This window comes from Mustela erminea, chromosome 15 (genome assembly GCF_009829155.1).
Source record: "Mustela erminea isolate mMusErm1 chromosome 15, mMusErm1.Pri, whole genome shotgun sequence".
Taxonomy (NCBI): domain Eukaryota; kingdom Metazoa; phylum Chordata; class Mammalia; order Carnivora; family Mustelidae; genus Mustela; species Mustela erminea.
The window spans coordinates 62,922,707-62,947,982 of NC_045628.1; the positions used below are offsets into that span (position 1 = coordinate 62,922,707).

Genomic DNA, 25,276 nt, shown 5'->3' on the forward strand with positions numbered 1-25,276 from the left:
TCGAAAATGGAAAATTGGTAATTTTACAGTGGAGATCCTGGCAGACACTGCCTTAACCAAGTGACCAAAGTTAACAACAACAGTAATAAATTGTGTTGAAATCGCATACTCCCTGATGAGATGTGGCAGAAAGGGCACCTCACCTCCATGATATTCTTCCCCAAACCCTTGAGCTCAGCCTCATCATGAGAAAAACACCACACAAAACACTGAGGGACCTGCTACAAAATGCCTAACTGGTATTCCTCAAAAATGTCAAGGTCCTGAAAAATAAGGACGGATGGAGAGACCGTGAGAGAACAGAGGAGACAAAGGATGACGTCTCAAGGATGACAAAGATGCCTCAAGGAAGATGAAGAGGGTGGGGTGAAGGTCTATACCACAGTTTTTGTTAACTGAAGATTAAAAAAAAATTGTTTAAATCTACAAGATGTGTGTATTCCATACTCCAGGAGATCCTTAAAACCATCCTGCCATAGACTCAGCTACTTCACTGGTTCTTCACTGGAGCACCATTCCTCATACTGGCTTAGGCTTCCGCTGTTTGCACACTTACCTCCATGAGATCTTCAGGGAGGAGCCTCTTTCTTCTGGAGTACAATATGTCGCCTCACGACAGCATCCCAGTATGGAACGACAGGACCCAGAACATGTGTGTCAGGGTGACCCACACAACTTGGCATCCCATTAGTTCCACAGCACTCTCTAGTTTTCAGTACTTCCACCTTTGGCCTCTTTCTTTCTCCTGCACAAGACTACCAACTTCTGACAGGACCTGTAGTGCCCCTCCCCACCTTCCCACGCCTGATGTTCTGACCTGGGCCCTTCTGTGCATCCTGACAGGGGCTGTATTTAAGGATGGCGGGTCACTGGTGAAGATCATTGAAGATCATGGACCACCACCCAGAAATAGGTCTTACTGGAAAACTGCACATTTTTATATTCCAAATAAATTTATTTTATATCCTCAAGCCTTTCAGAAATGTAAAAAGAGTTACACAGCAATTAAGCACCAATCGTAACAGTGCAGAAATAATGTGAAGAGCCACCGCCAAGGTCTTTGGTTAGCATCCCTGTGAGGAAGGCATCATCACCTAGTTTTAGAGTCAGAAACTGGGGCTCAAAGAGCTTCAAATAATTTCCCACAGTCACACAAACTGGAAGCAGTAGCCTCTGATTTCTTTTCTGACTGAAAGCCTGAAGTTCAGAGCCATTCTTCTACACCTTCTCCTTTCAGTTCAACAACTCATGAGAGTTACAGGTTTTTTAAGCCTTGTGGTACTAATCAGGAGCAATTTTAAATATTCACAGTTTCCCCTTCTTCGTTCTGTGTCCAAGGAAAACTATAAATCCTGTGAGCTGATATTATCCAAACATTAATTCCTCATTTTCAACATCTACTTGATGTGACTACGGAGCACTTCCTTGGGCGTCACCCATCCAAAGCTTCTTGCCAGCCAGCTCGCCGCTTCAGTTCTGACACCCAGTCAGGCCTGTCGTCATCCTCCTCAAAATCCCTGTGAAGAAACAATTTTGATACTAAGCCTCCATAGCAGGGGCACAGTAAGTATTTTTAGGTGGCTCAAAGCAGAACACTACCATCAAAATATTTACCTTTTTGAGCAACTGACCAGAGGAAAAAAACTGTTAGCTCTTCCAAAGGAGCACTTCTTTCATGTTTTATAACATTTGCCAATAAAACCCAATATAGTAAATAAAAAAACAGTAAGTCCAAGCTGAACAGTTAGGCTCCGGAATTCCGTAATAATATCGTAATGCATTACTCATCCCAACAAAAGATTGAGATATGAATATTCATTTGTGATGTTGAGTAATATAACCAGCTCCTGCTAAACCTGAAATTAAGGTCTGATTTTCACACACAATGACTAGCACCATGTACGTATATCCCAACATACGTGTCCTCTGCATCCGGTCCAGGTTCCAATCTCTCTGGGTCCAAAATGACAGAATCGTGACCACCATCCACACTGTCTGATGCTTCTGTATCTTCAGACAGGGGGCCCTTCAAGAATTCTTCTGAACCTCCAGAGGAAAATTATGCCAATTTTAACAGTAGTTGCATAATTAGTGAATGTTGGACTAAAATCCTCCAAAAGCTTGCTGGCTCACTGAGGACAATGCTATATTTCTTTTGTAGTGCCTTCCCCATTACACAGCCTGACTTCTGGCATCAAACAGGCCCACGAAGCATCAGGATGGGTATAAAATTTAAAAACAGTACTTTCTTCAAAAGAAAAATCTAGAAAATTATAATTAAAACCTTCAAATATAAGAAACTATATTAAAGTTATCTTTGGATCGTCATCTTCCAGTTGTTTTTCCTCTGAGCTCTCCACCCCCAACTTTTCCCCATGTTGGGGAATAAAAAATTAGGGAATGGAGACCACAGGCATGCATGCTTTCAAAGAATTTTCTAGGGACGCCTGGGTGGCTCAGTTGGTTAAGCAGCTGCCTTCGGCTCAGGTCATGATCCCAGCGTCCTGGGATCAAGTCCCACATCGGGCTCCTTGCTCAGCAGGGAGCCTGCTTCTCCCTCTGCCTCTGCCTGCCATTCTGTCTGCCTGTGCTCGCTCTCTCCCCCTCTCTCCCTCTGATAAATAAATAAAATCTTTAAAAAAAAAAAAAGAATTTTCTAGATGGCAACTGTTTTCAGATTTTTGCTCACACAGTAACCTAATATAAAAATGTGAGCTAAATCTTTATAAAACCCTTTCATACTAGAGCTATGACATAGGTTTTGAACAGTGAACAGGGACCAGAAACAAAATCCAGGACCTACAATTGCTACAACAAAATTCACAACTGTTAACCTTCCTCAACACCATCCTTCTATGCACCCATTTCCGCCGGGGCTCCTATGACCACCTGCACACAGCTCTATCAGAAAACACCTCTAAAAATTCATCTATAACACTCTAAAACTCTCTCCTTGAGGGCTCACCCAGGGAAGGAACTGTGTGTTATTCTTTTTTTTTTTTTTTTAAGTCTTAACCCAGCACATTTAGCACTCAATAAATACTGACCAAATAAACAAAGACAACTAAATCTGTTACAATAAATAGGGTCAAGACTTGCCACAGCATTACATGCTCTACTTGGCATAATTTGTCTTAGCTCTTGAGTTCGCAAGATGGCTTAGTAATTGAATTATCAGGGTGCCTGGGGGGGCTCAGTCATTAAGCGTCTGCCTTTGGCTCCAGTCATGATCCCAGGGTCCCGGGATCAAGCCCCACATCAGGCTCTCTGCTCAGTGGGAAGCCTGCTTCTCCCTCTCCCTCAGCCCCTTCCCCCTGCTCATGAACTCTCTCACTCTCTCTCAAGTAAGTAAATAAAATCTTTACTAAACAAATAAATAAATAAATATTTTAAAAATCAAAGCGTTTCCATAGGTACGTGATAGGCTTGAGTCACCTGGTCTATATATTGTGTATGTTTGAAAGGCCAAGCTGAGATCCGCATTCTTCAGGAAGTTCATCAGAGTTTCTGGAGTCTCTTTGAGCCACTGCTTACGGGTGTTATTTTCACTGTACTTTATTACGGAACCACCTAGTTGTGAAAAGGTGACAGTTAGGGCCACGTAAAAAAAGATTCTCAGCATATATCTTCCAGACCATATTTTAAGCAAAGGTAATTATATCTGACTTGCTACTCAAATCTATTTCACTCACCTACATGGGCCCTGCTCTGATACGTGACACCTAATATCTTCTACAGAGTGACATTAAAAACAACAACAAGGGGGGCACCTGGGTGGCTCAGTGGGTTAAGCCGCTGCCTTCGGCTCAGGTCATGATCTCAGGGTCCTGGGATCGAGTCCCGCATCGGGCCCTCTGCTCAGCAGGGAGCCTGCTTCCCTTCCTCTCTCTCTGCCTGCCTCTCTGCCTACTTGTGATCTCTCTCTCTCTCTGTCAAATAAATAAATAAATAAATAAATCTTTAAAAACAACAACAACAACAACAACAACAACAATCTCCGGCCCATTAAACCACCATTAGAAAATGTTCTATAGTGGGTCCCTGGGTGGCTAACGTGGTTAAGTATCAGACCCTTGATTTCGGCTCAGGTCATGATCTCAGGGCTGTGGGATCAACCCCCCACATCAGGCTGCACACTGGGAGTGGAGCCTGCTTAGAACTCTCTCTGGCTCCCACTCCCTCTGCCCCTCCCCCCACTCACACCTGCTCTCTCATCAATCAATCAATCAATCACCTAAAGAAGAAGAAAGAAAATGTTCGACAGTAACAGCATTCAATCTGACTACTAACCTCTCTCATCCCCGGCTGCTAAGCTGGAGGAGAGTATGGCTGCAGTTTCCAGAGCCGTGAGAGCTGTGTTGGGGACATTTTTCTCCCACTGTCTCCTGAGAGGACTTGGTGAACTGGGTTTCCTCAGATGGGCTGATTTATTATCTGATTTTAAAATGTAAAAAAATATCGCTAAGATATTACTTATCATCTGTATGTACACATATACTCAAACAACTACAGAGAAAGAAGTCTTTCTTTTCTCTTCCAAACTCAGGTCTACTCACAATGTTTTTTGAGTCTAAGCAGTAAAGGGGATGAGATAAAGAAACCTCCAAATGAAAAGGTAAAGCTTCATTAAAAAGTGAATTTTTAAAAATACATATATATTTATATATTACACAATGTATAAGAATGAAGCCCCAGGAGGATGTACATTTCTGTACATGGTTTCTATGACAGATAGTACAACAAATACTATCTTTTCCTACAGGCTCTTATTAGTAACGCTATTCTCTTCTTTTTTAAGAGTAATAAAAGATTCCTGTACCATTAAATATATCACTGGATAAGCAAACAAAAATCTTCCCATGTTTATGATACCTATAACCTAGTAAGATGAAAATTAATATTTCTTCCATATTCCCCAGTTCCTCACTTATATAACATTAAAATTTGAATAACTTACCTTTCTCTTTATTTAATGTCCCCAGTGCACTTTCATCTGAATTTTTATTAATGTTTTCTAAATCAGTGTGGCTATACTTTCTATCTTGTTCTTCTCCTAGCTTTAAAAGGGATTAAAAATACAAATTTAAAAAGCTTGAAATGCTACAAACAAGGTAAAGTATGTAAAGTCAGCTATCTTAATTTTAAATAAAGATTAATGAATTAAAAAACATAACCACAGAATCCCATACATTACTATATGTTACATGTCATAGATATTTATATGTAAGTTAAAAACCATATATATACATATATATATGTATTTAAAGTCATCTATATTTCTAATCATTATATTTCTTTTAAAGAGAGACTGAGGGGCAGAGGGAAAGGGAGAGACAGAGTCCCAAGCAGGCTGTGTGCTGACGCAGAGCACGACACAAGGCTCGATCTCATGACTCTGAGATCATGAGCTGAGCTGAAATCAAAGGTCAGACACTTAACCAACTGAGCCACCCATGGGCCCCCATATTACTAGTCATTAATATCAACCATTGCAAGTACAAAGAGGATATATAAAACAATAGGTATTTGAGAGGGCTTTATAGAAGCAATGCGTAATGAAAAATTTCAATATTGTTTGCTGTATTGGGCTTTTTATGCTGGAATATCAAAATGAGGTATTTTATAAAGTTGCTATACATGGTCAAAATGTTCCCACTTCACCTGAGTGGCTCAGTCGGTTGAACATCTTGATCTCTTGATTTCAGCTCAGGCCATGATCTCAGGGTTGTGAGATCGAGCCCCATGTAGGGCTCCACAATTGGCAGGGAGTCTGCTTGAGATTCTCCCTCACCCTCCTCTCCCTCTGCCAACCCCCCCAAATTAAATAAATAAAATCTTTAAAATGTTCCCACTTAATTTGGTATTTTTCCAAATTATCTAAGCTCCTGATTTCATGAAATAGAGTAACACACTGTCTAGATGCTGCTAAATCTGCATATATTTTGAGAATACATCTCCTATTCCTCAACAGTTTCCAGCATGTGGGTTCTCAATGACTTGTTGAATGAATAAATAAACAGTAGACTATAGCTGGGACTTTGTTCTTATTTCTATTGATGGTTCTCATACTTCTCTCCCCACCCGGCAAAGGGCTCCCCCACAGACAAAGAAGTCAGAATCTTGGCGGGTAGTGGTGATGAGCAGTTTTTAAAAACCCTGAGGGGATTCCGATGTTCCATCCCCAGTGACAGTCACTGCTCTACACACAGCGGCCTCAAACAGGGCTCCTGGCTCGGCGCTACTCGACTCTGCCCTCACGCCATCACACCTTGCCGTTTGCCTGGGACCTTCTTCCTATCTCAGCTCTTCCCTTCTCTGACTTCCTTTCCAGCTCTCTCTTCATTCTGCTTACATTTTGCTCTTTTCATTTTGCAAGAACACATGCATGTGTCCACTGTAGATGGTATTAAAATGACAGTGGTGACCATCTGGGACAGGAGTCAGGATTGTTTGCAAAGGGCCCTCAGGAAGCTTTCTCGGGGGTGGGGGGTGCTTGGGATTTCTAGATCTTGATTATGGTGGTGGTTATATGACACTAAAAAATTTTCAAAATTCATCAGACTCTACACTAAAGGGTAAATTTTATTGCATATAAATTATGCCTCAACAAAGCTGGGGAAAAAAAGATATTCTCACAAGAATTAAAAAAAAAAGTACAGGGGCAGGATCTATTCCATTTGTAGCAACATAATGGTGGGATGCTGTTATTTATTTACAGCCAAATCTCCATTCGAAAAAAATTTGACAAGTTTAAATTCTAGTACATTCCATAAATAGAATGATATGTTGTTAGTACAACATTTTTTCTTTTTGGAATTAAATTTGGAATTTCTTTTGGAATTAAAAGAAAGAAAAACAAATCCTGAGTAGGGCATGATTTACTAAGTTGGGTTTGGCAGCACTGAGAAGTGGATCCACTGTTCTCCTCAGGACATTACCGCAGCTCTCGTGTCAAAGAGCTCACATCTGGGGCGCCTGGGTGGCTCAGTGGGTTAAGCCGCTGCCTTCGGCTCAGGTCATGATCTCGGGGTCCTGGGATCGAGTCCCGCATCAGGCTCTCTGCTCAGCGGGGAGTCTGCTTCCTCCTCTCTCTCTCTCTGCCTGCCTCTCTGCCTACTTGTGATTTCTCTCTGTCAAATAAATAAATAAAATCTTTAAAAAAAAAAAAAAAAAGAGCTCACATCTGCCCAGGGCAAAGCAAGACAAACAGGACCTTGAATGCCAGGCTAAAAAATGTCAGCTTGGTTTGCCAGATAAAAGTCCCTGAACAAAAAAAATGTCAAGATCAAAATACAGATCTAAGTATTCTTTGGGCAAAAAAAGAATAAAAATAGTCTGATAACGGGCTATCCATGGATGAACCTTAAAAATACGATGCCAAGGGGCGCCTGGGTGGCTCAGTGGGTTAAAGCCTCTGCCTTTGGCTCAGGTCACGATCCCAGGGTCCTGGGATTGAGCCCCGCATCGGGCTCTCTGCTCAGCAGGGAGCCTGCTTCCCTTCCTCTCTCTCTGCCTGCCTCTCTGCCTACTTGTGATCTCTGTCTGTCAAATAAATAAATAAAATCTTTAAAAAAAAAAATGCCAAGCAAAATCAGAACTGAGCAAAACAAAACAAAAGCAAACAAACAAAAACCCTATGCTAAGCAAAAGAAGCCAGACACAAAAGGACACCTGTCACATGATTCCACTCCTGTGAAATCTCTGGAATGGGCACACAGCAGAGACAGAGACAGAAGGTAGGCTGGAGGTCACCAGGAGCTTGGGGTGGCAGTGCAGGTCGGGAAGGAATGGGGAGCTATTATAGAAGGGCAGAGTTTCCGTAACAGGGTAATCAGAAAGTACTAGAAACAGTGGTGATGGTTACCCAATGCTGTAAATGTGATTAAGTCTGCTAAATCCTATGCATAAAAATGGCTAGAATGGGAAGTTCTGTGTTATGTATGGTTTACCACAATGACAAACAAACTAAAAGCCAGGCTTAAATAAGATGTTCATAACTGAAAGCAGAACAGAGTTCTCTCACGTCTATATTGACACCACTGGTCATCAATAATTAAAAACGACAAAACGAGGCACGTGAACCAAATGCTTGGTGATCTCCAGTGGCTCAGCTGACAGTATGGATGACAGCCACCAATTACCTCACATGCCAAAGGCGGAAAGACTGCTGGCCAGGAGGGAGCAGGTCCCAGTCTTACCAACATCTCAGAGCCCCGGATGGTACCCAGGAGACGTGTGTTTCATAAACGTAATTTTCAAGCTCTTACCATCGTGGCTGCCTCATCTTCCAAAGCTATCTTGCTTCTGCTGGGATCTGCTTAAAAAGAAGAGAGAAGGTAGGAAGAGAAAACACACAGAAGATCACGTGATTAAGCTTCTCAGGTGATCTGCAGAAAGCCCGAAAGGCAAATGAAGACAAATGAAGTTGTTGAAGTCCATGAGCCAAAGCCTTAGCCTGAACAGTGATAACAAGCTTCAACCACACAGTAATTTAAACAGAGGCTGTTTCTGCTGTTTTATTCCTAATGCTAACATCTGAAAGGTAAGGCATCACAATTCACTTCTGCCAGCCCATTTAGGCTCTAGAAGGTGAGAACCTCCATATCCCGGGGAAGTCACCATCACCTCCAGCTCAGGACAGCGAGGGAGTCTCTGCTGTCCCCAACAGTGACGAGAGCCCGTGGAACAGGGATCCCTTAGAAGGAGGGAGCTGCTTGTTCCCTCCTGAGGCACCAGCGGTGGTGGCAGTCAGCAAGAACTTGGGCATCCGATCACTTTGGAAAGAGGGGTTGATTTGCCCTGACAGATCCTGGCCCCCCATGTTCCTCTTTCATTCAACATTGTAAAAAATGGCTACTGAGCATCTGTAATGAAAGGTGCTGAGGCTACAACTGGGAGTGAATGAGACACAGCCCCAGCCATCACGGGGAATGTTCACTACCCTGGTGGCACTGCCTACTGGCTAGGTGGAGATGCCACCGGACACACGGTCTCCCAAGGTGGCCTTTCTCCACTGGTTTATTCCTCTTATTTAGGAATAGAAAGACTACACTTGGCCAGACTATCTTGAAACTTTTCCTATACTGGCTTTTATTGTTGTTGTTGCCTAGCATTTTAAAACAAATTTCCCAATACCCTGGGAAGGGGAAAAAGCTATAAAATAGTACCTAAGGTAAAATGAATACTAAAGCAAACTGTGGAAACAAAGGTAACTGGCTACCCCTTGAGGAATGGAGAACGGGTGAATTACAAGACTAAAAGGTTTGCATTACTAGAAGGACATACATTCCTACAAAAACAACATTTAAAATTGAACTGTCAGGTGGGGCGCCTGGGTGGCTCAGTGGGTTAAACCTCTGCCTTCGGCTGAGGTTATGATCTCAGGGTACTGGGATCAAGTCCCGCATCAGGCTCTCTGCTCAGCAGGGAGACTGCTTCCTCCTCTCTCTCTACCTGCCTCTCTGCCTACTTGTGATTTCCGTCTGTCAAATAAAGAAATTAAATATTTTATTATTTATTATCTCTTTCTCTGTCAAATAAATAAAATCTTTTACAATTTTATTGATTTATTTACTTATTTTATTATCTCTCTGTCAAATAAATAAAATAAAATCTTTCTTATTTTATTTTATTTATTGACAGGCAGAGATCACAAGTAGGCAGAGAGGCAGGCAGAGAGAGAGGAGGGGAAGCAGGCTCCCTGCTGAGCAGAGAGCCCAATGCGGGACTCGATCCCAGGACCCTGAGATCATAACCTGAGCCGAAGGCAGAGGTTTAACCCATTGAGCCACCCAGGCGCCCCTCCATCTGCAGTCTTAACTGCCCTTTGCCATGGAACCTAATATCCACAATTTCCAGGGAGAAGGATGTGCCCATCACTGCAGGGGCTACTCACTCTTCCGCCCTCCACTCTTGGGTCCAAGGTCCCACAGCTAGTAGGGGAGTGCTGAGGGAGAGGGAAAAGCAGGCTCCCCACTGAGCAGGGAGCGTGATGTGGGACTTGATCCCAGGACCCTGGGACCATGACCTGAGCTGAAGGAAGACACTTAACTGACTGAGCCACCCAGGTGTCCCATGGCTCTGCTTTTTAAAATTTTGTTTACCAGATGGTTCTTTGGATACTTGGGGATAATTTCCTATAAGATTAACACCGTATTTTCATGGTTAGATTCCTAGGCCAGGCCACAGAAGCCTTCTACCTAACCGAAGAGAACATGGTACTAATAATGAAATGAAGAACAATCTTCACATCATTAAAATCTCCAAACTAGGCTTTTTGATCCCTGGAAAATTAAAAGCATAAAAGTCAGTACAGAATTACATCTGAAATAGCAATAAAAAAATTTTAATTTCAGGAGATCTCTGAAATTGTCTCCAGTAACTTGAAAATTATATTTTTTCTTTTTGTTAAACTATATTTTAAAAGAAAATGGAACAAAAGGCAAGCTTTCTAAAATTCTTACCTTTTTTCCTTGGTGTACTATGCTTAGAATTTTTGGTTTCTTCTAATATCTGATTGCCATATTCTGTGATGATCTGAAAGTTTCAAGTAAAGAATTTTAAATATGTGAGGTACACTTTTCTTTAGACACTGCCATAATGTCATTTAATTATCAACATCATTCCCTACAATCATATTCTCCACAAACATATTCCCCATAATCATAAATATATGATTTATGGCATCTAAAATGCCATTTAGAAAATGTCTATAATTTAGACACATATACAGATATTGCTACAGGTCTAGAAAAAGACCAGAAAGGTTATGCAAACTCTCCCTATGAGGATTCTCAGGGAACGGTATTGTGGAAGGGAGAGGAAGAAGGAAAGGAAGTTTTTACTTTTTTGTATACTCTTCTGCATTATTTGAATTTTTACAAGCATGTCCTACATGCTGTGTTAAAAGATAACAAACCATTTGGCCACACTTGAAAACCACTCACAGTCAACCCACCGTACCTCTGGGGGTAAGCACTTGCGGACAAGCCGAGCCAAAGAGCCTCTGGAGAGAAGTGTTGTAGCAGAAGGGCGGTGTGAGGGATTCCTTTTAAACATCTGCTTGATCAGAAGCTGGAGTTCACAGGAGTACTGAGATGGCAGTGGGCTCAGGGACCCCTGACATATTTTGAGAATAAGACTTTTCCAGCTGTTTGCCTGAAACTAAAAAGTACAACTGAATGTAAGAGCAGAGATAAGGCAGGAGTGGAAGAAATTGCCAGCTCAATGAAATCCGTATGAACTAATTTAATTTTATAAAAGTATCTGTCGCCTGGTCATTTTTCTTCCCAGAGGGATCCTTAAGGTACTATTTGAAATCTTACGGTGGGTTCAGAGGGAAGGTAAACATAAACAGGGCAAAACCTGCCCATCTAGAGGAAAATCTGAGCACTGATGCCAGCTTTGGGTACATTATCACTCATAATCAATGTGTGTGCAGATACACATTGTTAACATATGTTTAAAATCAATGTAATACATACATGCAGCTTTTTAAAAAAGATTTTATTTGAGAGACAGAGCAAGACACAGAGCACAGGAGCAGGGGAAGGGGCAGAGGCAGAGGGAGAAGTACGCTCCCCTGCAGAGCAGGGAACCCAACGTGGGGCTGGATCTCAGGACCCTGAGATCATGGCCTGAGCCGAAGGCAGAGGCTTCACCCACTAAGCCACCCAGAAGCCCTACATACATGTAGCTTAAGAAGTCAATGGTCCTAACAGGCATATAATAAGTGTAACATCCCTTAGGTTCATTCCTCCCCAGAACCTGCTAGGCCTGCCCCCTCGTGATGCGCATTCCAGACTATTCCAGCTTTAAAAGTGTACTGCCAAATCCCTTTTACCTTCATATCATCAAAGGAGCTATTAGAATTTGACAAGCAATAGAATGGGAATCAGAATGACATGCCAGCATAACATTTAAAAAAAATCTTCACTGTAGAATAAACTTTGAAATTAACACTAGATGTTAGTTAATCTTGGTAATACTTAATGTAAGAACATGTTGGCATTCTGCCTTGAAAATGTACCTATTAGTAAAATATGCAAGATATGAAAAAAGAAAAAAATCAACAGATAACAAGGGAAAAATTCAGGTAGTGAAAAATGAGACTAAATCTGCTCTGCCTCCAGTTTCTGAACCACTATAACAGGTTTCTGCATTTCCTAAAGGTTTGAGAACTACTTTTGCCTCAAAGCAGATGAGAAAACAGATTGTGTGTCAAATATCAGGGCACCATACTCCTTAATTCTTATTCTTGCTAGAAGGAATAAGAACATGTATATGAAAGTTCACACCTACACACACAAAAGACAGAATCAGGGGAATAAAGAATATAATCATAAATAAAATATTGGTATTTTAAAAATAATCCTTTTTTTATAAAACAGTGGCTCTCCACTTGGGCTGCACATTAGAATCACCTGCTTTAAAGATTTGTTTGTTTGTTTGAGAGAGGGAGAGAGACAGAGAGACAGAGCAGATGTGAGCAGGGGGAGAGGAAGAGAACCTCTAGCAGACCCCTAGCTGAGCTGGGAGCCCCACGCAGGGCTGTCTCATGATCCTTAGATCATGACCTGCACTGAAACCAAGAGTCAGGCCCTCCACCAACTGAGCCACCCAGGCGCCCCTAGAATCACCTGTTCTATAAAACACTGCTGTCCAGGACACCCTCAGGGGTTTCCATTCAATTACTATAGTATGGGCCCAGGTATTGCCACTTTGTAAAGTCTCCCAAGTTGTTCTAACGATGCAGCAGGCGATATAAACCACGCACACTGGAGGGAGACAGCACGTGGTTTCAGTGTGAGGGGATTTCTTAGTGGTGGCGAAGGCTATTCCTCCATCATTCACTCTCATACCTCTCAGGCACGTCTGTAAAGATGCTTGCCAGGGGTAGGTGGGGATGGGTGAAATAGGCAGAGGGCAGTAAGAGGCACAGACTTCAGGTATAAAATAATTAAGTTTGGGGGATGAAAAGTAGAGCACAGGCAACACAGCCAATAATATCATAATCACTTCGTATGGTGACAGATGGTGAGTATGGGTACGGTGAGCAATACTGTAATGTATTTACAAGTGCTGGATCACTATGTTGTGCACCTGAAAGTAACATGACACTCTATGTCAACCGTATTTCAATTAAAACTTAAAATATAAAAAATGAAAAAATGTTTGGTTAGAGCTAAGTTTCAATCTGTGCCCAAAGGACAGCATTTATTTCTATGAAAAGCCAAGACTTAACAGGGACAAGTGCTATGATTGTTAGTTCTGTGTAATAGTAACTGCTAAACAAGCTGGCCAAGTTATTTAGCCTGTTTTTTGTTAAACTGTGTTTTAAAATATCTTGAACAAATAAATATAAAGATAATTTTTTCACAATAGCCAAAGGAGAAAATAACCCATATGTCCAGCAACAGATGAGTGGATAAACAAAATAAGATATAAACATACATAATGGAATATCACTCAATCACAGAAAGGAATGAAACTGTGACCCATGTTACAACATTATGCTACATGAAATAAGCCAGACATAAAGGGAAAAGTACTGTGTAATTCCACTTATTGGAAATATCTAGAATACACACGTTCTTGGAGAGGATTAGAGGTTACCAGGGGCTGGTGGGGAGGGGTGGGAAGTTATCATTTAATGGGTACAGAGTTTCTGTTTAGGAGCATGGGCTGGGCAAGTTTGGCAAATAGGTACCAGAGATGATTACAAAATACTGCAAAGTAATCAATGCCACACAAAACGGTTAAAAAGGCTAATATCATGATATAGATTGTATTTTACCAACATAAAAAAATTCAGAATAGTGAAAAAAAGAAAGGACGGGTGGAGGAAGGGACGGAAAGAAAAATGGAAGGCAGGCAGGCAAGCTAAATATAAAACTACAGAAACTAAATAATGAAAATTTCCTATTAGTATATGCTACCACAGGGACTCCAGGCAAAGGTGATACCCAAGGAAAGAGGTATGAATTCACCTGTCATAAAGTAGAGGAGGGTCAGTCATGGATCATCCAGACCAAGAAGGCATTTTAATACTGAAACACAAAGCAAGCCACTCCATGTCGTTTACCCAGAGCTTTATGCAGGGTAATTACCAACGGGGCAATAGGCACGGGGGCAAGGTGGGCAGGGGAATGCAGGTCACTACACAGCTATTCTCTGCCCTGTACTCTATAGGGCAACTATCTGGACCTTAACCCCCAGCTTCCCTGGAGCGAGGGGCATGGTGGTGAGGTCACAAGGGAGTTATCCCTTGTGGTACCACTTGTGGGCCAACATGGCAGGCCAAAGATGGAGTCAATGCTGTCAGCACTCCTACAGAGCCCAAGGGAAGCACACGGCCAAGTGGAACCTCGCACATTACTAAGGACTTAGCCAGGTATGACAAGAGGCTGCCTTTTCCAATTTACACACCATACTTACTGGATGCTTAAGGGTACAGAGCTCATAGAGAATGCATCCCAAGGACCAGATGTCACTGGAAGCATAAAGAAGCAATGGAATGACAAATGGGTTATGCATGATTATATGAAATACAAAAGAAAAGAAAAATGAAAAATTATCTTCAATAAGAATAAATATCACAAGTAATTCCTAGTTATTAAAATACAATACATGGTAAGTTTGGTCTAACACTTAGATACTTACTCACAGTAATGTTCGCAGTAAAACTCTCTGCTCCCGAGCCCCTACCCTCCAAATCAAGGCTGTTCAGACATCACTGCAGTAGCATTTGGTACAGGAAGGAGTATTTGTAGACTCAGACTGGCATAGTTGGAAGGAGGGTTAGAAGTCATGCCGTATAGCTTCTACCCAGACCATCTGTGTGCAACCCCAGGCCTTTTGGCCACACCTCCTGATAAATCGCTCTTTACCTTGGGCACAGCCTGTTGGATGGCTCTAGGGAGAGTGGTCTTCTTTATCATAAGCCAAAATGTGTCTTCTGGAAACCCTCGTCACCCTGTGTTAGCTCTACATTCCAAAACCAAGAGAATAAGACTACTCATTCTTCCCCCAAACAGTTCTTCATACATCAGAAGAGGTCTGTAGTTGCCCCATTCGCCCACCCTTCTTCATTCTAAGCATCCCCATTTCCTCCATCCTTCTCACCACCTAGTTCCACATATATCTGAACCTCTTGAAAAAAAGACTGCAGACACCAAAGACTTCATCCCCAAACATGTCAGCATGCACTCTCCCTCACAAACACAGTACCATTGTCACATCCAAGAAATATAACCTTAATTCAATCATATCACCAAATATTTGTCCAAAATCAAATCTCCCCAATTGGCCCAGTAGGTTTCTTCATAGCTGCTGTGCACTCAGTTTTACTCTTAAAAGAAACTGTTCAGCATGGATTACCATGTTCTTTACAGAAATCGACTCGACAGAAGGTAACAAGAGCCTGTAGGTTTTCTACTTCAAGGAATTCATGCCAAGAATGTGTTACAAAATAGTGATCTGTTTACTCACAACAGGTCTATTAATCATGACACTGATTATGATACTGAAAATTATCATTAGACCAACAACAATATTTGTAAAGAGCTTAAATATGTGGTGATATGAATAAGATATAATAAAATAGAAAAAGGAGGATACTAAGTTGTATATAGAATACATAAACTAGGTTTGGCAGGGGGAAGTGAATGGATGGAAAAAACATCAAAATGTTATTAACAGCAGTGAAATAGTAGGTGATGGCCATATCCTTTCTTGTATATCTATTTCCGATATTCCTCTGTTCACCCATTCCATCAGTGGGCAGGTCATGACTTATATTCAGAAAAATATTCTATCTTAAATCATAAGGTCTTTAGACTATCTTCTTTTTTATTTTATTTTATTTTTTTAAGATTTTATTTATTTATTTGACAGACAGATCACAAGTAGGCAGAGAGGCAGGCAGAGAGAGAGAGGGGAAGAAGCAGGCTCCCTGCCAAGCAGAGAGCCCGATATGGGGCTCGATCCCAGGACCCTAGGATCATGACCTGAGCCGAAGGCAGAGGCTTTAACCCACTGAGCCACCCAGGCGCCCCAAGACTATCTTCTTTTAATTAATTAACCTATCAGTCAAGTACTTATTATCCAGTCCTGCCAATATGAAGTCACTGACATAATCCAGTAGTTCCCAAATTTTGCCACACACTGGAATCATTTGGTGATGCTGGAAAATTACCGATGTACACTTCCCACCCCCTGACATTCTGATGTAACTGGTAGAGCTGCAACCTGAGCTTTGGGACTTTTAAAAGTGAGAGCAGTAGAGTGTGAAAAGCAGTCATGTCATTCATTCTATTATGTCATTCATACTGTTCCTTAGAAATGACTAGCCTTTCCTTCAACATTCACATTTGGCTCCTTTCAGCTCTGATTAAAACAGTTGGAAAACTGTGACTTTCATCTAGAAGCCTGGGCATTTAGATTCTACATTGCTTTCAAATATATTTTTCAAAAACCAAACTTCCCTTGTCGGTTGCAATGCCTGTCACCAAGTGGTCAAGCTCAGGACTTAATGTATCAAGCAAGAACATTACTTACCTTTTATTGTTGTAAGGCATGTTCTCCCAAATTTCTGGGGGCACGTAATAGGGTGTTCCCACATATGTACAAGCAAATGCCATAGGACTAAAACCATAAGAAGGCAAAGCACGATTACAGCGCATTCCTGAATAAGGGATATTTTGATTGCTGTCACTACTACAAAACAGATATACATACTTGGAGAGAAGACGGGCAGATCCAAAATCTCCCAGTTTTACTTTTCCATTTTGGGTGAGGAAGATGTTCTGCATTAAAAAAGAAGAGCTGAGATTATGTCTTGCATCATTCACCCGCAAAGCAGAGATCTCAGAGAAGCTGTCTATCAAAGCCTGCTGGTGATGGAGATTAAGGGCAGAGATGCTGACAGTTGAGTTCTGGAGTGGAACACGAAATAAGATACCCTTCTGACAGATATACGTTACCCTGCTTGGGAATTCAGGATCACTGCTTAGAAAGCAAACAAGCGAGCTTAAGATTTTATCGGTAGACAGGAACCTGGGTGGCTCAGTCGGTTAAGCATCTGCCTTCAGCTCAGGTCATGATCCCAGAGTCCTGGGATCAAGGCCTGTATTGGGCCTCCCTGCTCAGTGAGGCTCTATACCTCCACCTGCTCTTTTGTGTGTGTGTGTGTGTGTGTGTTCTCTCTCTCTTTCAAATAAATAAATAAAATCTCGTATCAGCAGAGCCTGATGGAGCGCCTGGGAACGTGTCAGGGGGACTCCATGGCGCAGGTCCTGACCATTTTTCATCTGAGAAAGATAGTCTTAGCAATCGCTAAGAGAGCTAGGAACCTATTAACATACACTAGTAAAGAGATTAAATGATCTTTCTCAGATAGTACCTTCCTTGGCTCGTATAAATATTAGGTTGACAAAGACTTCTAGGCTAAATAAAAATGTCCCAAAAGGAAACAGAAGAACACAGAAAAAAGACTGAGTGAAATAGTCTTTGTTTCTGTTTTCGTGTTGAGGCCCCAAAAGGTATTTCACTTACCTTGGACTTGATATCTCTGTGTAACACACGTTTCTTGTGAATGTGATTTACTCCAAGGCACATTTGTGTGAACCAATTAAGTATCTGTAAGGAAAAGGCATGCAGTAACTGGTCTGTGTCAACCCCAAATCCCAAAGAATCATCTCCAGGCCTTAGCTGACCTGGATTTTCTGTAATATAAATACAGAACCCTAAAAATTACATAGTTCAACTAAGATCCAACGTTGCCTGGGAGAATTCAGAAAAACTGTGAATCCCATGTTCCATCATGTTATGTATGATCTAAACAGCAATTTGGTTCAATAAAACTCCCACTATGGTTTTCTTGAATTCAACCAAATAAAAGTATTTCTTAAATATATATATATAAAGGTAATTCACCACTAAGGAATGAGTATGCTACAACTTTTTGTAATCATTACATCAGATTTTCATTTGCCTTTTCAGAGTGTTCATTTATTAACATTAAAAGATTTCATTATGTTGTCAACCATCCTGTGAGTCAGCATTTTCTTCTTACAAATCCTGAGTCAGTAGTATTCAGAATTTCTAAGCCTATAATTAAACGTCAAACCGATTTTTTTTTCTTTTTTGCTATGGAGATTCATTCATTTGAAGCCAAGGTTGACCTCCTTCTCTGGAATCCATATATTTTTTTTTAAAGATTTATTTATTTATTTATTTATTTGACAGAGAGAAATCACAAGTAGATGGAGAGGCAGGCAGAGAGAGAGGGAAGCAGGCTCCCTGCTGAGCAGAGTGCCCGATGCGGGACTCGATCCCAGGACCCTGAGATCATGACCCGAGCCGAAGGCAGCGGCTTAACCCACTGAGCCACCCAGGCGCCCCTGGAATCCATATTTTTAACAACACAACTGCTACATAAAAATATTTATACCAATTTCATAACATGTTATACCCTAAACCAGACAAAGTCCCATTCATGGTGTTTAACTATTTTCCTTAGTCAATTCATTCTAATAATATTTAATACACAATTTTCCTTTAAAAAGGCAGGAAATACTAGACATAAAGGAAAATGCTAAATTGTAAAAGGAAAAAGTGTGAGAATAGGTATTCCCATGAATAGGTATTCCCATGACCCAGGAATTTGGGCTTCGTTCTTCTGATGATCTAGTAATGCCAAATAACTCTGTCTTCTACAATGTCAGTACCACAAAATTCAAAATTTGAAATATACAGGACAAAATAGGAGCAATACAATTTTGAAACTCTTCTACACACAGACGTTTTATTCCTTGATATTTTATAAACATATCTATTGAACTTGCTGGAAATATCTCTGGCAGCCACCTCCCACACACAAACAGGAGCAGCAATAGGGAAGCGAGTTGCTTCTAACAAGTGTATCAAGTAATCACATGTATAATGCTTTCATGTGAACTTATACCCATTTTGGGAGGAAAGTTACTTCTAAATCTTGAGAGAAATCGTGGAAGCCCCTCTCTTACCATATCTTCAGGAAACAACTTTCCTTTCTGATGCTTTATCTTCTGCATTAGGTCCCCTCCATCGCAATATTCCATCACAATATACAGGTGTCCCTCAGCTAGAACAAACGGAAGACTCCTGAGGAAAGCCTGGAGGCCATAAATCAAATTCCACAATGCGTTTTGGGGGGAATTCATATTTACCTTCAAATGATTCTTGAAAGGCAACAATATTGGGGTGCTTCATTTTGGCTAACAGAACAGCCTCCTTTCTAGAATTCTGTGTACCAGAGAGAGACTAGAAGAAGATTTTAAATAGCATAAATGGAATACTTCATTTTAAAATGGATAGCTTTACAACAATACGGTTGACCCTTGAACCACATGGGAGCCGGGGGCAGTGATCCGCCCCCCTGTGCAGTCAAAAATCCACCTGTGACTTTTGATTCCCCAAAAACGTAACCATTAATAGCCTTGTCAATTACATAGTCAATTGACATAATGTTGTATGTTACATGTATTATATGCTATATTCTCACAATAAAGTAAGCTAGAGAAAAGAAAGTGTTACCAAGAAAATCACAAGGAAGAGAAAATACATTTACAGTACTGGATGGCATTTATCCAAAAAATCTACATATAAGTGGCCCCACGCAGCTCACATCTGTGTTGTTCAAGGGTCAAGTGTGGTTTGTATATGTCAATGCCAGAGGAAGTTTTGAAACAACATGCTGTGACCCAACTTATGTTTATCAAACTCTACGAGAAAACATAGTGATTTTTCAACTGTGGCTGTATTTTACATGCTAAAATTGACCCTTATATCCTTCCACGTATAGAATGTAAACCAGTTTTCACATCAGTCTCATCGTAACTGATGTGGAGAATGGGCATGCCATTAACCACAGCATATCCTTAAGAACTGGGGCTCTCAGGTCTTACTGTCTGCATCATGTATGCAGGCCCAGATGAGAAAGACTGATGTGTTAGTGCAGTAAGCATGGAAGAAGGTGATTTACAAAGCTGGTTTCCAAAACTGCTTATCCCTAACTTACACTCTGGGGACGAAATCCTGAATGGCTTGTCTTTCAATTAAGAAACTGCTATTGGGGGCGCCTGGGTGGCTCAGTGGATTAAAGCCGCTGCCTTCGGCTCAGGTCATGATCTCAGAGTCCTGGGATCGAGCCCTGCATCGGGCTCTGCTCAGCAGGGAGCCTGCTTCCCCCTCTGTCTCTGCCTGCCTCTCTGCCTACTTGTGATCTCTCTCTCTGTCAAATAAAATAAATAAAATCTTTAAAAAAAAAAAAAAGAAAGAAACTGCTATTGGGAGGAAAAAAAAAAAGAATTACAAAAAGATATTTTAAAAAGGGGCGCCTGGGTGGCTCAGTATGTTAAGCCTCCAACTCCTGATTTCAGCTCAAGTCAGGATCTCAGGGTCATGAGATGGAGTCCCCTGTTGGCCTCTACGCTCAGCAGCGAGGCTGCTTAAGATTCTCTTTCTCACTCTCTCTTCAAAATAAACAAATCTCTTAAAGAAAAAAATGCAAATTCATCAGCCCTTCTGCACCTCCTCAACCAGATACTCAGGGGTGGGGCCCAGCAATCTGTGTTTTAACCTCCAGATGACTTTGAAGTCCACTCAAGAATCACAGAAAGAGGTCAAGAACATAGTGGGGAAATAAATGCTTAGAATTCTGAGAATTGTATTAAAATGTATTTTTAGAAAATGGATCAAGACGTTATTAAACAACTTCAATGGCACAGATTCTTTCCTGCAACAACTATGATAAACATGGACCAGGTAGCACCTTCCTCACCTTCCAGGGAAATAAAACCCAAAACTGATCCACAAAATAGCTTCTCTGATATCAAAGGTTAGCATGTTATGTTTTTGCTCTTCATTGTATTTTTTATGCTCTGTTTTCATTAAGAGGGCACCTGAGCTGCTTCCGGCAAAGCTTCTTTCCCTCTTAGGTATGCAAAATTGGAAATTATTCATTGAGATAAACAGCAATCGCCACCTAGATTATTTTTTCTCCCTCTTTGTTAATTACAAAAATTACCTAAAATCCATATAAAATACATCAAGACCTTGTAAAGCTAATGAATAAACCCATTACATCTTTTGCACGAAAGAGCAATTCCATGTTAAATCTCCAGAACTAATTTTCCGGGGCAAACTGCATCTACATTTTCAACATGAGCTAATGGCTTCAGCAGTGACCTTGGGAAGCCTTATTTCCTTCATGGCAAACAGCTGATTACTGCTTTCTTGCTGAACCAAAAGGGCTCTGCCGAAGGAGCCCTCTCCGATCACTCTCAGGACCACATAGCCATCCATGCTGGGAACCCACACAGCCTGGCTTCACTGACACGGTCACCACGACCTCTCTCGACCTGTATTCAAAAACGGAAACGTTGAAAATTAAATATATTTCAAAAGGCAGAATGAAGTCAAAGTAGCTCAAAATGACCATGGTAGGACAACAGCAGTTTATTCCTTTATTGGCTAAACAGGTAGACCCTGGACACCCATGACAGGTTTTATAATCCTGAATAAAAAATACATTTACAGACTGTACTACATTTATCAAAATTGCTGGATATAAATGGCCCTGTGCAGTTCAAACCTGCACTGTTCAAGGAACAGTGTGGTTTGTATACGTTGATGCTACAGCAGCGGACTTTGACCTCTCATAGTCCCTGCTATCACGCATGCCCCAAAGCAGGTGGGACCTCAGACCTCAACAAATGTAGGGTGATAAGTCTCACAGAGTTAGGCTGGCGCATGGCAGAATTATCCAGACGAGTCAGGAAAATGATACTTTACTGAAGCCTGAAGGATGACTGGAAGTTGGCTTGGCAACGGTGGGGTGTGTGGGGGGGGGGGAGCGATGTAGGCAGAGGGACTGGCATATTTAAGAGCCAAAGAGGGGGCACCTGGGTGGCTCAGTGGGTTAAGCCTCTGCCTTCAGCTCAGGTCATGATCTTAGGGTACTAGGATCGAGCCCCACATCGGGCTCTCTGCTCAGCAGGGAGCTTGATTCCCCCTCTCCCTCTGCTTGCCTCTCTGCCTACTTGTGATCTCTCTCTGTCAAATAAATAAATAAAATCTTATTTAAAAAAAAAAAGAGCCAAAGAGGTTGTGTTCAGTTCAAGGAATTGAAAGAGGACTGTCACAGGCTGGTGAGGCAGACAGGGTCTTATCTGAAGGCCACTGCATGCCAAGCTCAAGGTTGCCGGATTTTATCCTTGGGGTAATTAATGTGCTATCTCTGAAGGATTTTAGCCAAGACAGCATATTAGAAAAAATAACTTACTCTAGCCATAGAGCGAATGGACTGCACACGGGACGGACCAGGAGCGCTGGAGTGCGACTCCGACAACAGAAAAGGCAGGAAAATGATGATGGAGTGGAATGGGGTGGTGGCAATGGGAACGAAGAGAAGAATGAGAAGAAAATATGTAGAAAGAACTCGTAAGATTTTTGGTGACAAATTTATGGGGGATAAGCAGCGAGAAAGGGACAAAGCAGACCTCCCAGGGTTCCAGTGTAAACTGGGTGAACGATGATACCATTCCCTGAAAAAAAGGAAAAGCACAATGGTTCTGTGTGTCTGTGTGTGTGTGTTTCCTTCTTCTGGCAGTGGGAGTGTGGCAGGGCTGGGGAACAGCATGGTGAAGGGAGACGTGTTCCTTTTAGGACACGCTGAGCTAGAGGCGCTGGGATTAAGAAGACATAAGCAGAGTCTTTGAACTTCAGTCTCCCTTTCTGTATTTCCCAGATGAAGCAGTTAGCTGGATCGGATCATAGGTAAAGGAGATTGAATATAAAGTAAGTAACACTTTGCCTGGTACAGGGGAGGCCATGGATAAATGGCAGCCATTATTATTATTAAAACCTTAGCAACATGATGCATTTTTTTCCTTAGCAACTTGGTGCATTAAGAAAAAAGAAAGCCACCAGAATGAATTAACTTAATTTTCAGAAAGCCTATTTGGAGTGTTCTTTTGTTTTTTTGTTTGTTTGTTTGTTTTGTTTGCTTTAATCACACCACAAAGAATTATGAGGCACAGAGAACACAGCAGGCAGAGCAAAAATCACAACTAAAACAAACACTACAGCGACCTGTAAAATGTCGTTTGTATTCATGTGTGTCATAGAATCACCCGGCAACTTTAAAATTAATTGCTCCATATTAACCAAATTAGAGGCACTGTGTTCAAAAGCAATTCTTTTCAAGAACAGTCTGGTCTTTCAGTGTATTTAGGGATCTGAAAGAAAAAAGTTGCTCCTATTCTAACTGGCCCTTGGTATTACCCGATTTAACAAGCAGGCTGAGGGTTCCTGGATGGCTCATTGGTTAAGTGTCCGCCCTTAGCTCAGGTCATGATCACAGGGTCCTGGGATCCAGTCCTGGGTTGGGCTCCCTGCTTCTGCTCTCAATCTCTCTCTCAAATAAACAAATAAGATCCTTCAAAAAAAAAAAAAAAAAGTAACAAGGAGGCCACGTTTCCCCATATTTGTTTCTTTTATTCTTCAGGGTCTTCATTCTATGTCAAGGACGTAACCGATAAGCAAGAACCACCATTGATTTTCTGAGCTGAAAACCAGTATTTCTTTGGCTCTTTCTTTCTTTCTTTTTTTAAGATTCTATTTACTTATCTGACAGAGATCACAAGTAGGCAGAGAGGCAGGCAAAGAGAAGAGGGGGAGGCAGGCTCCCCGCTGAGCAGAGAGCCCGACGCGGGGCTTGATCCCAGGACTCTGGGATCACAGCCCGAGCCGAAGGCAGAGGCTTTAACCCACTGAGTCACCCCATCTACCCGCTACTCCATCTGCCACCCGTAAGATCAATAAGAGACCTGTATACACTGTATACACTGTGACGAAGTCCCTTTGCATGCTCCTCCCAAATACTAGTAAAATGGTTGGGAAATAGCCAGAAGTGGGATCGCGGGTGAGACACCCGGGCGCGCGAGCTTCTCAGGTTTGCACGCGGGCACCCGGCACCATGCGGAGGGGCCCGCACCCTGCGGGAGGCCAGCCAAGCGCGAATCCTGCCGCGCCGCGTCCCCTCCTCCTCCAGCGCCCGAGCCACGGCGGGCGCCAGGAGCACGGGAAGCGGCGGGGGACCCCCGGGCGAGCTGCCCGCCCAGGCCGGGGGCGGAGCTGGGGCGGGGATCCGACAGCGCCGAGAGCGGGTCTCCCGCTCGCCCCCACTTCGCGAGGGCGCCGCCCGCTTCCCGGGCCCCAGGTCCCCACCGCCGGCCGCGTTCCCTCCTCCAGAGGCTCCCTGCCAGACAGCGGGATCGCTTACCGGCTTCCCCCGCGACCGGAGCCGACTCCGGCGTCCCCGGACTAGCGCGTTTCCGCGGGGCGGGCCGGCAGGTCGTCTTTCGGGTTGCTGGTAAAGGAAGGTTCTCGGGCTGGGCGGGAGGCGCTATTATCGGAGTAGCCGGGCCTACTAAGGGCGCGTTTTAAAACTGTAGCTCCAAAGCGCCCTAGATCAATGCCAATGTTATTGAGGGAAAGTGTCTCCCAGCAACAAGAGTTTTGCCTCCAGTTTACGTGATCAGTTTCTCGGGCTCAGCACTCCCCTTACTAGCTGGGGGACCTTGGGCCCAAGTGAGGAGTGCGGAAGAGTGAGTAGCCCCGGCAGCGATGGGCACATCCTTCTCCCTGGAAATTGTGGCTGTTAGGTTCCGTGGCAAAGGGCACTAAGACTGCAGGTGGAATTAAGGTTGCCAACCAGCTAACTCTAAAATATGGAGATGATTGGATTCTCCAGGGTCCCCAGTATGATCACCAGGGCACCTCCAAGTGGAAGAGAGAGGCTGAGTGGTGGTCAGAGAAGAGATTTGAAGAACAAGGATAGGGCCACCAGGCAAGGAAAGCAGGAGGCCTTAAGAAACTGGGAAAGGGGCCGCCTGGGTGGCTCAGTGGGTTAAGCTCCTGCCTTTGGCTCAGGTCATGATCCTGGAGTCCTGGGCTGGAACCCTGCGCCTGAGCCCTGCAGCAGGCTTCCAGCTCTGCGGGAAGTCAGCTTCTCCCTCTCCCTCCACCCAAATAACTGATAAAGGCCGGGAAACGAATTCTGGACTTCCAGAAGAAACATCATCCTGCTTATACCCTGATTTTAGTCCAATGAGATCCAATCCAGACTTCTGATTTGTAGAAGAGAGTACATTTGTGTTGCTTTCAGCCACTGTGTTTGTGGTGATACGTTATAGTAGCAAATCTAAGAAACTCGTAACAGCAAGGCAGAGAA

The 25,276-nt window shown here is 42.6% G+C and overlaps 1 protein-coding gene across 4 annotated transcripts; it reads right to left on the reverse strand.

The window, feature by feature from the left end:
• Positions 1-934: 934 nt before the first annotated feature.
• Positions 935-24,432, reverse strand: NEK3 (NIMA related kinase 3). Of its 4 annotated transcripts, none has more exons than XM_032314186.1 (16): positions 24,326-24,432; positions 21,229-21,401; positions 19,209-19,302; positions 19,026-19,123; positions 17,554-17,637; positions 16,738-16,805; positions 16,558-16,644; positions 14,437-14,491; positions 10,963-11,163; positions 10,464-10,536; positions 8,268-8,314; positions 4,958-5,057; positions 4,291-4,434; positions 3,436-3,570; positions 1,920-2,046; positions 935-1,517 (listed from the first exon to the last, which is right to left on the reverse strand). In XM_032314186.1, the coding sequence occupies exons 2-16, from the start codon at positions 21,343-21,345 to the stop codon at positions 1,433-1,435; spliced, it is 1,515 nt and encodes a 504-aa protein (XP_032170077.1). In that variant the 5' UTR covers positions 21,346-21,401; positions 24,326-24,432; the 3' UTR covers positions 935-1,432. The 4 variants fall into 4 exon arrangements, with proteins under 4 accessions (XP_032170077.1, XP_032170076.1, XP_032170078.1 ...); XM_032314185.1 differs by having other exon boundaries at positions 8,268-8,317; XM_032314187.1 differs by lacking the exon at positions 16,558-16,644 and having other exon boundaries at positions 8,268-8,317.
• Between the last annotated feature and the right edge of the window lie 844 nt (positions 24,433-25,276).

Coding starts and splice junctions, on each gene's coding strand:
- NEK3 (XM_032314185.1), bottom strand. CDS start 21,345: ATGGATGGCTATGTGGTCCTGAGAGTGATCGGAGAGGGCTCCTTCGGC. Junction 5,058..8,267: donor AAGATGAGGCAGCCACGATG/GTAAGAGCTTGA, acceptor TCCCTTTTAAAG/CTAGGAGAAGAACAAGATAG. Junction 3,571..4,290: donor AGCAGCCGGGGATGAGAGAG/GTTAGTAGTCAG, acceptor TTTCACAACTAG/GTGGTTCCGTAATAAAGTAC.